The 11307-nt window shown below is 37.8% G+C and overlaps 1 protein-coding gene across 2 annotated transcripts; it reads left to right on the forward strand.

Moving 5' to 3' along the window:
* The first annotated feature begins 2490 nt into the window (after positions 1–2490).
* On the forward strand, positions 2491–11188 carry LOC103046158 (cytochrome b5 reductase 4). Of its 2 annotated transcripts, none has more exons than XM_007249579.4 (16): positions 2491–2965; positions 4285–4438; positions 4971–5071; positions 5215–5305; positions 5416–5451; positions 5586–5661; positions 7048–7105; positions 7291–7384; positions 7461–7493; positions 7683–7805; positions 7926–8066; positions 8200–8346; positions 8903–9053; positions 9262–9348; positions 9447–9608; positions 10266–11188. In XM_007249579.4, the coding sequence occupies exons 1-16, from the start codon at positions 2885–2887 to the stop codon at positions 10318–10320; spliced, it is 1590 nt and encodes a 529-aa protein (XP_007249641.2). In that variant the 5' UTR covers positions 2491–2884; the 3' UTR covers positions 10321–11188. The 2 variants fall into 2 exon arrangements, with proteins under 2 accessions (XP_007249641.2, XP_007249642.2); XM_007249580.4 differs by having other exon boundaries at positions 2492–2965; positions 5215–5299.
* Positions 11189–11307: the final 119 nt, after the last annotated feature.

The raw sequence follows: 11307 nt of genomic DNA on the forward strand, positions 1-11307 counted from the left end.
CTGCTGAATTTCTATTGCAGCTGCAGCAAAACTGTTAAAAATGTTAATGATTTCTCTAAGGACTCTTACCTTGACGGTTCTCATAGAGGCTTTTCTCTCTCACATCTTATTGGTGACACTTGTAAGCTGATTAGCCCTGCTCCAAGATCTGCAAGTGATTGCAGGAAAGACTGTGCACATGTCGAGCTGCCTGGCTTTTAATTAGAATATGACTCTTTACTCAAAATGATAATCAGCCCTGTGCTTGTTGATAGCAACAGTAAGACAGGGTTTGTGTAAACTAAAATCATCTAAAATCCCTGGAGAATTGCACTTTGCACCTGTAACACCACACTGGGATCCAGGCCTATGAGAAGAATTGGTTGGAATGGTAAGAGAAGAGGAGGAAGATGATGAGGATGAGGATGGTGAAGAAGAGGAGGAAGAAGAAGACTATGTAGATGAAGAAAGAGGAGTGTTATTGTTTGTCTTTTCCTTAATCTCTAATGCAGTGTCAGGTAATGTTGACTTTACTTTTAGGCCTTTCATGAAAAGCATTTCTTCAAAACATTTTCTGTCTACAGTAAATCAGCCTTTATTCAGCCATTGTGGTGGTTATAGTGTTTTAAGTCCTCCCCACATCTGAGTAAACAGCTTTGAATATAGGTGTATTAAATCAGGAAAAAGAACCCTGACCCAAAGGAAAGGATGCATTTATATTGCTGTAAAAATGTAATACTGCAACTAATGCTGTTGGCTTCTGTTTCCTTTTTTCGTAACCTTCTTTATGACTTTTAAAGCATATTTTTCAGCTCTCGGTTTTCCCATACTCCATTCTAATGGAGAAAAAAATGAGCGGGAAACAGTTAAGCTGTTGCATTGTCTTATTTGGACAGCATCCTTTTTCTTCTCCTTCTTCTTCTTTATTCCACACAGCTGTTTTCCTTCTTCACACACTTAATCGATCAAGTTGAATGATGATAATCAAGTAAATCATCTCACTTCAAAGCTGTTATAACATTTATCTCAGATTGCATATGGGTGCTTGTGAGCATGTCTTTGTCAACTGATATGAATGAAGTGTGTTTCCAGCATAGAGGCCAAAATAACAAGGCAATTTATGGACAGTGTCGTGAGGGCGGCTTTACTGTCTGATTCAGCTAGTGTTCACTCATCACAGATGGTCTCCACCTGGGCTCAGATGAAACTGTTAAGATTCTGTTAAGTTAAATAGATTCCATAGATCCCACACCACTCTGTGTGCACCATCACACACACACACACACACACACACAATGTATGTTTATATGTCAAATTATTGTCCGTTTATTGTATTCTAACAGTTATGTGAATGTGTTTCTAACCTTTAATTAATTAAACGCCTTTAATTAGTTAAAAATCAATAGTAATGTTCCAGTAGATACTAGATGATTAGAAATATTGTTCAATTGATTTGCTCATAAAAACAGACAAATAGACTCAATTCCTTTTACAGTAAGTAAAGTCACAACTATGATGATTTCATATGGCTGCACTGTGCTTAGCAAAAACACATAGGCGTCAAAGGAAAGTTTCAGAAATGAAAATGAATGGGTTAATGTAACTATACAGTTTATTATATGATTAAACATTTTTAAATGTGATTGTATTCAATGCTTTTTTGGGGGAAAAAACACTACTTTTTTATACCTTTTTTAATGAACAATATTAATGCCTCGATGTTACTTATTTTGTAATACAGGTTGCAAGGATATAGAAGTTACTAAAAGCATAATTGCTCCACAACAAGTATTACATACATAATTGCTAAAGAAAATAACATTTAAACAAAGATTAAAGCATTTTGTGTGGATTTAATAGGTAGGCTATGAATCTACTGCAAAAAATAATGCTTAAAATGTATAATCTACCTTTTAAGCTGCCCATTGTTGTTTTTTTCCCTCTTTTATTTCCTCTTGTTTAAAGAATTTGTGTAGTTTAAGGCTGAAACTTGAGAAACCAGGAAGTTTTTTAAGGTTTTGAAGATGTTTAAGAATTATTTAGGCATTTTAATGATTAATTTAGCTATTGTAATGAAAATATCAAGCTTTAATTTAAGACTTCATGCACATGTACCCTATCCTGTAAATTCCTGTCCTTGTGCTGTTGCTACAGCCAAAGGAATTGTAAATAAGTGTTCTTTAGCATAAACATTTAAAATAATATAAACAATATTATATTCACACTTTTGACTTCTTTCTGTAATAACCTCACAACACAATACTTGTACTTTTACTTTAAGTTTAGAATAAACTACTTGCAATACTTCAGTCCAAAAAATGTTGAATTCTTTAGTACTTCTACTTAAGTATGTTGCTCAAAAAAACACTTCAAATTATACTCTAGTCACTTTTTTGACTAGAGTACTTTTACTCAAATCTGGGTCTATAGTACTGTATACATGGCTGAATCTAAAACAAACCAAACCTCTTACCTAAACAGAACTTGCTGTGGCATGACACTAGAGGGCGCATTATCGTGTCGTCATATCTGCGCGACCATCAACACTTCAAAACAATGGTAGCGCATTAGTGAGTGTAGCGTGTATTATATTATTGAGTGGAGATGAGTGGGGAGTTGTAGTTCAGTAGAGCTCACTCACAGAGAGCTCTGGACGAGGCGGTCTAGCCGGGTCCTAAGGTGGGAGTGACTCTGGGCTTCTGCCGGTGGAGACAGAGGAGGTGGAAGTAGAGGAGGTGGAAGTGGTGAAATATGGGGAAAGCGGCGCTTTCCTGCTTTAAGAATCAGCAGCATGTCATCAGCCTCGACGCGGCGCTTCCGGCGTGAAGTTGTAGCTGAAGATCAGTAACATAAAGTTTTTACCGCAGGGTTTGTTCGGAATCTGCGCTGTCTGAGAGGAGCAGAGATGCTGAACGTCCCGTCTCAGTCCTTTCCCGCAGTGGGCTCTCAGCAGCGGGTCGCCCCGTCCGGACAGTCCAGGAATAAGGTTCCTTCATCTTTTCTTTATCTCCTCTGTTTTACTGCTGATAGGTTGTTGCCGTTTTAACAAGCAGGTGTGGCGTTCGTGTTTCAGAACTTGTTATATCTGGGTTTAATGGGGTGTCAGTAGGCAGTAACTACACTGACTGGCAAAAAAACGTCACCACCTGGATTTAAATAAGTCAATGATCTGGAGTTACTGCAGTTGGTCAGGTCTAGGTTCAGCAACAGTATGTGCTTAAAGACTGAGGTCAGCTGACTACCCGAATATAAGGTTAATGAATATAGACTAGGCTGTTCCATCAATGGATTTTTTTCCTTCCCTGATGGCTCGGGCATATTCCAAGATAATAATGGCAGAATTCATGGGGCTGGAATTGTGAAAGAGTGATTCAGGGAGCATGAGATCATCATTTTCACACATGGATTGGCCACGGCAGAGTCCAGACTTTAACCTAAAAAAATAGAAATAGAAAATAGGGGTAAAATAAATATTGTAACATTGCAGAAGCTTATCAAAACAATGTCACATTCAAAGCTAATGGCAGTCCAATAAAATATTATAGTGTGGCCTTTTTTTGGCATTTAGCTAACTACTGAACTCCTGGTGCTCAGATGTCAGTTTAGTTAGGTTTCTAAACATTTACATTACATGCAATTACATTTATGACTTGGCTGACGCTCCTATCCAAAGTGACTTATAAGGTTATTTCTGTTACAGAGCAGGGCCAATGTAGTGTTAGGCGTTTTGTGTATTGGTGTAGCACAGCATAGTCATCCCAACCTGAAATTGAACCCTCCCACTAGTTAACTTACTGACAGGCAGTGGTGTTATCCACTGCACCACACCAACCACACTTGTAGAGTTGCTATCCTAGGTAACATGTAAATGTGGGGCGTGTATGGATAGCCCAAATAGTAACCAAGTTTGACCCCACACATGTGTCAGTGAAGGGACCAAAAGAGGTAAAAATGGACCCCATATCTGGGTTGTACACAGCACATGGAGCATAGATGATGACCCATGTGAGAGGATGGTGGGAGAAATTGATAAAGCCCAGCTGAGTCTCAGTGATAATACAAAAATGTACAAACCTACATAGAGCCCATGTCCACCTGGAACCCCACCTAGCTCACTTTTTACCTATGTAAATGTCCCTGATACCGCATGTTGGCAGGGACCTACAGAGCCATTTAACTGGCTAGAGTGCCCACCTTGTTTGTTTGTTTGTTTGTTTGTTTGTTTTTTTATTAAAAATATTTTTTGTATCTATTAATATTTAAATATTTTTTATTTACAGTGTGTATTTCTATATCTTGATGCAGGTGGCACTGAAGCCAGGCCATAGTCTTATGGACTGGATACGGCTCACAAAAAGTGGGCGTGATCTGACCGGACTGAAGGGGCGACTGATTGATGTCACAGAGGAGGAACTAAAGAAGCATAACACAAGAAATGACTGCTGGACATGCATAAGAGGTAATGGTTTTCTTTTACACAGCTAAATAATAATAAAGAGACATATGCAGTCGGAACATCATTTTAAAGAAGCCCTCTAAGAAGACTTTTTTTATTTTTACATTTGTTTGTGTGCTCATTTTTGTTTTTGTTGATGTTGTTGATTACAGTTTTTTAGATGTAACAATGTTGAAGAGTTTTTCTAATTCCTGCTTACAACACCAGTCCATTAACATGAAATCAACAATATATTTAAAATCACAATGTTTCTGAAATAATCACTTTTAACAAATAGAGATTTAATGTAAATATTTTAAACCCCACCCATCCAAAGAGCATAGAAATCACAGTGCTACTAAATTGCCCTCAAGCCTTATGACTAAAAAGCATCTTGTGGTTGATGTTATAATAAATATTGACATGTTAATATTGATGTTATGAGATATTTAGAACAGCAGATCAATTGTGTTGCAGATTGCTGCTTCCTAGCAATGCAGAAGAAATCCTGCCATTACCTAATTTATCATAGTTTGTTTATGTGTTTATATTTCAGGCATGGTGTATAATGTGAGTGCCTACATGGACTTCCACCCTGGTGGGGAAGAGGAACTGATGAGGGCAGCTGGTATAGATGGTACAGACCTATTTGACCAGGTAAAACCTTAGACGATCAAATGCGGATTTAATTAAATAATTGCAAATACGTTATATGCAAACATCAACAATATCTGGAACAGGTACTACAAGATACATTAGTATACTGTATGTGAGTAAATGGGATTAATATGCATTGGCAGGTTCATCGATGGGTGAACTACGAGTCAATGTTGAAAGAGTGCCTGGTGGGGAGGATGGTAGTAAAGGCAAGCACAGTCCTTAAAGGTACAGGTAAAATCTATCCAATTACACTCCTTACCTTTAGAGAGGGTGTTATTTGTCTAGTAATCATACTGAATTTGGACTAATTGGTGCTTGAATGTGTGTCCATGCTTCCACAGGTCAACAAACCAAAAAAGAGAGTTCTCGTGTGAATGGTAAGAACAGAACACATGTATTGCATAAGTTGTGAAATCTTAAGATGTGGTACTAAGCGATTATTTGGAAATTTAAATTCTGAGGTTTAGAACAAAACATGTACTGTTAATGATATTTTAATACTTTGTTTTAGGTCTTGCCCTGCCTCCTCCTCCTGTATTGTCAGAGCCAGCTGCAGCCCCGATTCCAGCTAAAGACCATCGCCCTCGGTATGTTTCAGTTTTGTTAATCAGAAATTAAAAGAACAAATTGGTTAATTACAGTCTCTGTTGTACATGTGTGACTAAAATTTTTATCAAACTACAAGCATGAAGGCCAACCTAGCATTACTGCACTTTTAACTAGTTTCTGTAGTGTATGTGAGATTTTAGATTTATATACAGGGTTCGTACGGGTGCTTGAAATCCTGGAAAATTATTGAATTTTAACGTTCTGTTTTTCAAGGACTGGAAAGTGCTGGAATTTTGGAGAAAGTGCTTGAAAATGCTTGAAATTGTGACTGCATTTCCTTTACAACAAATAACTATCGGCTCAGAGACTGTAAAAAAGATGGGTAAAATAAATCTTGTAACATTGCAGAAGCTTATCAAAACAATGTCGCAGCGAACTTATGCCGCATTCAAAGCTAATGGCAGTCCAATAAAATCTTATAGTGTGGCCTTTTTTTTTGCATTTAGCCAACTACTGAACTCCTGGTGCTCAGATGTCAGTTTAGTTAGTTTTCTGAACTCTTTCTTCTCAAGTATATTACATTACATGCAATTACATTTATGACTTGGCTGAGGCTCCTATCCAAAGTGATTTATAAGGTTATTCCAGTTACAGAGCTGGGCCAATGTAGTGTTAGAAGTTTTGCCCAAGGACTCTTGTTGGTGTAGCACAGCATAGTCATCCCAACCTGAAATTAAACCCTCCCACTAGTTAACTTACTGACAGGCAGTGGTGTTATCCACTGCACCACACCAACCACACTTGTAAAGTTGCTATCCTAGGTAACATGTCATTGTGGGGCGTGTATGGGTAGCCCAACTAGGAACCCAGTTTGGCCCCACACATGGATGTCATGTTGGCGATCCTGAAACCCGAGCCTGCGCAGTAGAGACCAGAGGAGGGAGAAAGACTGTGGAGAGACAGCCTACTCATTTAAATAACCCCGCCCCTGAGGGCTGCCTCGACAGGGCTCACACAGTCTGTTATCCCACCCATGCAGTCATCGGTCCCAATAACCACACCTTTTTAAATAGAGCTGAATAATGTTTTAAAAAATTAATTCTATATTTAAATTGTGTAAAACTGGCACCAATAAATCCATAATTCCTGCTATTTACTTACTTAGAAGTATTTTTTTTCTCTCAGTAGCATAGTCACTGTGAAGTGTGGAGAATAGTTTTGCGATATATTGAATATTGCTAAATCGCAGTTTTAAGATATCACAGTTATCATTAATTTACCACAGCTGAATGGTGCAGGAAAAACTTGAAAATGGGCCTTAAAAGAGCTTGAAAAGTGCTTGGATTTTACCTTGTAAAAGGTGTATGAACCCTGTATATAGATACTGAGCTTAATATTTGTCATTCCTTCTTCTTTTTCAATAGATTTGACTGGTTCCAAACAGATGAGACGGTTACTATTGTTGTATATACTAAAAGAAAGGTTCGTAGGTTTTTTTTCTTTGTTATTTTGTTGGACAGTTTTTATGTAGACCCTAACTCCTTTTGGTTGTGCAGTTCCGATGTTGGGAAGTGCATTTCAGAATTTATTTACTAACTCCAGTTCTTATGATTAAACATCATCAACATCATCTATTCTCTTTGTTTCTTTCTGTCTGTGATTTTCAGATCCCTCGGTCCGGCTGTTCAGTAGTAGACCTTCATGGCAATGTTCTACGGGTAGAAACGCTATTAGGAAGTTGGTCGTATTTGCTTCATTGGAGTAAGTTATGTATCATTTAAAATAGATTTGTATATGAAATATAGAGCCTGTGTTTTAAACGAAATCTTCTTTTTAGGTCTGTCTCATGAAGTAAAAGAAACTGTTGCTAGTAAGTGATTTTTCTCTTGTTCCACTAAGCAATTAGATGCAAGAAACAATTTTTTTTCAAAAAATGTTTTGGAAAACAATATTTACTGTAAACATGAAAGAAATGTTTGTAGGCGTGTTGTTATTTGATACTGTCCTGACAAAGGCTGTGTCCTAATATTGGTTTTCCTCTTTCTTATTGTGGTGATAGCTCAGTGTGTCCATTCAGTCGGGAAGATTCAGGTGTGCTTGCGCAAAGCGGAAAATACCAGATGGGAGAGAGTGGGCCAATCTCTAGAAGGCCATGATTCCTTTATTCGAAGTAAAGATAGAGGTGAGTTAACTGTCCACTCCTTATTATTGATAAAACATTTACAATTTATGACTGGTTTAAATGATTAAAACAATGAGTAAAAGCTTTGACAGCTGTGATTTATTTGTGATCTGAATGCAGGGCTGTTCTACCGAGATTGTGTGTTGGTATCAAAAAAAGAAGTAACACACGACACTCAGCTCTTCTGTTTCCAACTACCTCCTGGAACGCACATGCACATCCCCATGGGGAGACATGTCTACCTCAAAGCCTCCATTCAGGGTAATGCCTAATTTCCCTAAGATTTTGTACTGAGATAAAGTGGCTTATTGTGCATAACAATGCTATCAAAACAAGAAATCTAATTGAAAGTGATGGAATGATTATTTTTTTGTGTTTGTTTTCTTGTAAATAGGCAGCGACATTGTAAAACCTTACACACCAGTAGACGAGGTGCTTAGACCACTGAAAAACTCCAACACAACAAGCACTAATATCTATTTCATGATTAAGGTCTACCCTGATGGAGTATTTACACCATATCTGGACAACCTTGACATCGGTGAGTCACAAGAGTGTGTTTGTGGCTGCACTAAGAAAAAATCACCTATTTTAAGCCTCTTATTCCCAAATCCACAAATTATCAGGTGCCATAATTTCAGTGAACACAGTTCGACTTCTACAAAGCTACATGCTGGGACGTCTTTATAATCCTTTATTCCATGCCTGGCAATTAGACATGGTGCCTGTAGGTTTAATCTTAAGTCCTATTACTTTGGCAGTACTTCTCTACAGGGACAATACAAGCTGTTTGTATGAGTGTCAACAATGGGTGCCACCTGAAGTAGCTTAATGTGCTTGTCTGTCTACAAACATTTGGAACATATTTTGGAGTTTTCAGTATATTTTATTGTAAATATATTTTACACGGGTGGCTGTGAATATTTTGGATTTAGTGTAATATTTAGTACAGTGAATATGTTGTAACTGTATGAAATTGAATATCTATGAGTATACTCAGAGACAGTCTCTGACAAGTGAATAGTTTTCTAGACTCTGACTGATTTCTTATATGCTGATTTACTGTTATACTTTTTTATCCAACCCAAATATATCAGGAGCATCTGTGTCCATCAGCAGTCCAGATGGTTCCTTTACGGTGCGTAGCCTACGTGATGTCACTCATTTGTACCTCCTAGCTGCTGGCACTGGTTTTACACCAATGGCTCGCCTTCTTCACCTGGCCCTACAGGACCTGCCTACTATCAGGTTAGATGCCACACACACAAACTTAAATAAATTATGAAATTCACATGCTTTGCCTAGTTTTTTTTCTTTTGGTCTTTTAATATCAAATTATTTTTTTACGGTTTACCTAATAAGCCTGAATGCTTTTTCAGATTGACATAGCTTTTTAAACTTAAATCAGAGCAACCAGATTTAATCTTAATTCTGCATGGTTTCTTTGCCCTTGTAGAAAAACAAAGCTTATGTTCTTCAACCGTCAGGAAAGAGACATACTTTGGCACTCTGAGCTGGAGCAGTTGTGTTCAGAAGAGGAGAGGTATATACTATTTTTACACAACAGCAAGCAAATCATTATGTGTTCATTAATTTGCTTCGTTTTTAAATTAACTGAATTTTGCCTTGCACTTTTCCCAGGTGTCAGATTGAATATGTGCTCTCAGAGCCTGCAGGCTCGTGGACTGGGAGAAGAGGACGGATAGAAGCTGCCATGCTACAGGGTTTTTTGGAAAGACCTGGGGATTCAAAGTGCTTAGTATGTGTGTGCGGGCCAACTGGTTTCACAGAGTTGGCAGTGCAGTGAGTATTTCATTGCTTGTCCTTGTATTAAAAAAATAGCTTTCCTGGTATAGTCACATGACCTAAGCCTATAAACAATCATTAGAATTTGAATTGCACTTTAGAGCTGCTGAACAGAAGTGCTTAGGAATGACCTGCAAGAAGTCATTCTGAAGGGATCATGAAGTGTTACCTCAGCGATGTCTTGGGAGTGCACACGCCTCTTTAAGTTGTGAGGTGTTAGAGTTTAAGTGAGGCTGAGTGCTGGCCAACATACTTGTTGACAAAGTGACAAAAACAAAGTGACAAGAATTTTCGGTCAAGTGGGGCCAGATATTAGGTGCCATATGGATGGGACATTCCATTTTCAATGCAAAAACAACAAGCGTCTCTAGCAGAAATCACATTCACATGAAGTACAAAAGGCCCCATATGTAAAACACACAGGTCAGTGCAGCGTTCCTGAGCTTTCATAGGACATGGCAGAGGTCATGGGACACAATACTATACTAGTCATCCATGACATCCCATAGCATATCAGTGTATTTTTCTATTCCACCCACCAAAAGTCACCACAACATAAATGCACATTATTTTGGTAGCTTAGTGTGAACACATGCCCTCTAAGCCCTAACAGAGATCAGCTCAGTCATGTCCCTCTGTGTTTTTTCCTTACAGGCTGGTCAAGCAGCAGGGCTTCAGTGAAGAGGAGATTCATGCTTTTCAGGGTTGATTTCAGTGTTGAATTATATGCAGGCTTTGTTGTAGTGCTGACCATTTCTATGCATTTCAGATTGAAAAGCACTTCAAAACTTACAGTGACTGAAAACTGAATGGCAGCACACATGCTTTGACACATGCATGATTCTTTTGAAATGTTGTATGTCTAGCAATGTGCAAGAGCATTTTAATCTGTTATTCTACCCCATATGGTTTTGTTATTTTCACATTTGAACTTTAAATTGTGTACAATAGCATTGATTCAAACTGCTAAGATTCATATGAACTGCTAAGATTCATATGAAAACTAATAGCAAAAATAATTCCACTTGGAATGTAAATACACTTTATATAACAAGTGATTCACTTGCTCCTTATGGCAGCCACTTCAGAATAAGGCTTGCACCTATGCTGGATTCACATTCTATTGTAATTATGGTAAATGAGTTCTCAACTGCACACGTCATAATTTCTAATGGGAAATTTAAAGATCATTTTGATGCCTGAGTTGGGGTGGCCTTTAGCGTTATGAGATGGTAGAGAAGAAGGCAGAATCACTACTAGATGGTACATCGTTCTTTATTATTTACAGTGCAGCCAATGTTAATGGTTGTTTTTGCACATTATTTTAATCTGTAAACTGTGAATTTAACCTAAAAACAAACAGTGCAATTTATAAATGTATCTTCATCAAATATACTACTCCGCTAGTACGGTTTCCTCAAAAAACAGATGAGAATGAACTTTGGAGACACCAAGGTTTTTCATGTCAATCTGGCAACAAAGCACTTGAAGGTGTTGCAATTGGGAAGTAGTATCTTTCATCTAGCAAGTGAGTGCAGCGTTATAGCCTGTTCAATAAAAAACTGAGCTCCGTCAAACTTGGAACTAAAGTGGTTGTATTTAACTAGATTAATTGTAACAGTATCTTAATTCATTCATTTAATTCGTAAATCAGTGCATTTTGTCTTTTCTTTTTTTAATTGGTGGGTTTGGTATC

Source organism: Astyanax mexicanus, chromosome 6 (assembly GCF_023375975.1).
Source record: "Astyanax mexicanus isolate ESR-SI-001 chromosome 6, AstMex3_surface, whole genome shotgun sequence".
NCBI classification, from domain to species: Eukaryota; Metazoa; Chordata; class Actinopteri; order Characiformes; family Acestrorhamphidae; genus Astyanax; species Astyanax mexicanus.

What these genes read in the sequence shown, in the direction of transcription:
- LOC103046158 (XM_007249579.4), top strand. Translation starts at nt 2,885, where the DNA reads ATGCTGAACGTCCCGTCTCAGTCCTTTCCCGCAGTGGGCTCTCAGCAG. An exon ending in CCGGACAGTCCAGGAATAAG is followed by an intron (nt 2,966 to 4,284) that starts GTTCCTTCATCT and finishes ATCTTGATGCAG; the next exon opens with GTGGCACTGAAGCCAGGCCA. An exon ending in CAGGACCTGCCTACTATCAG is followed by an intron (nt 9,054 to 9,261) that starts GTTAGATGCCAC and finishes TTGCCCTTGTAG; the next exon opens with AAAAACAAAGCTTATGTTCT.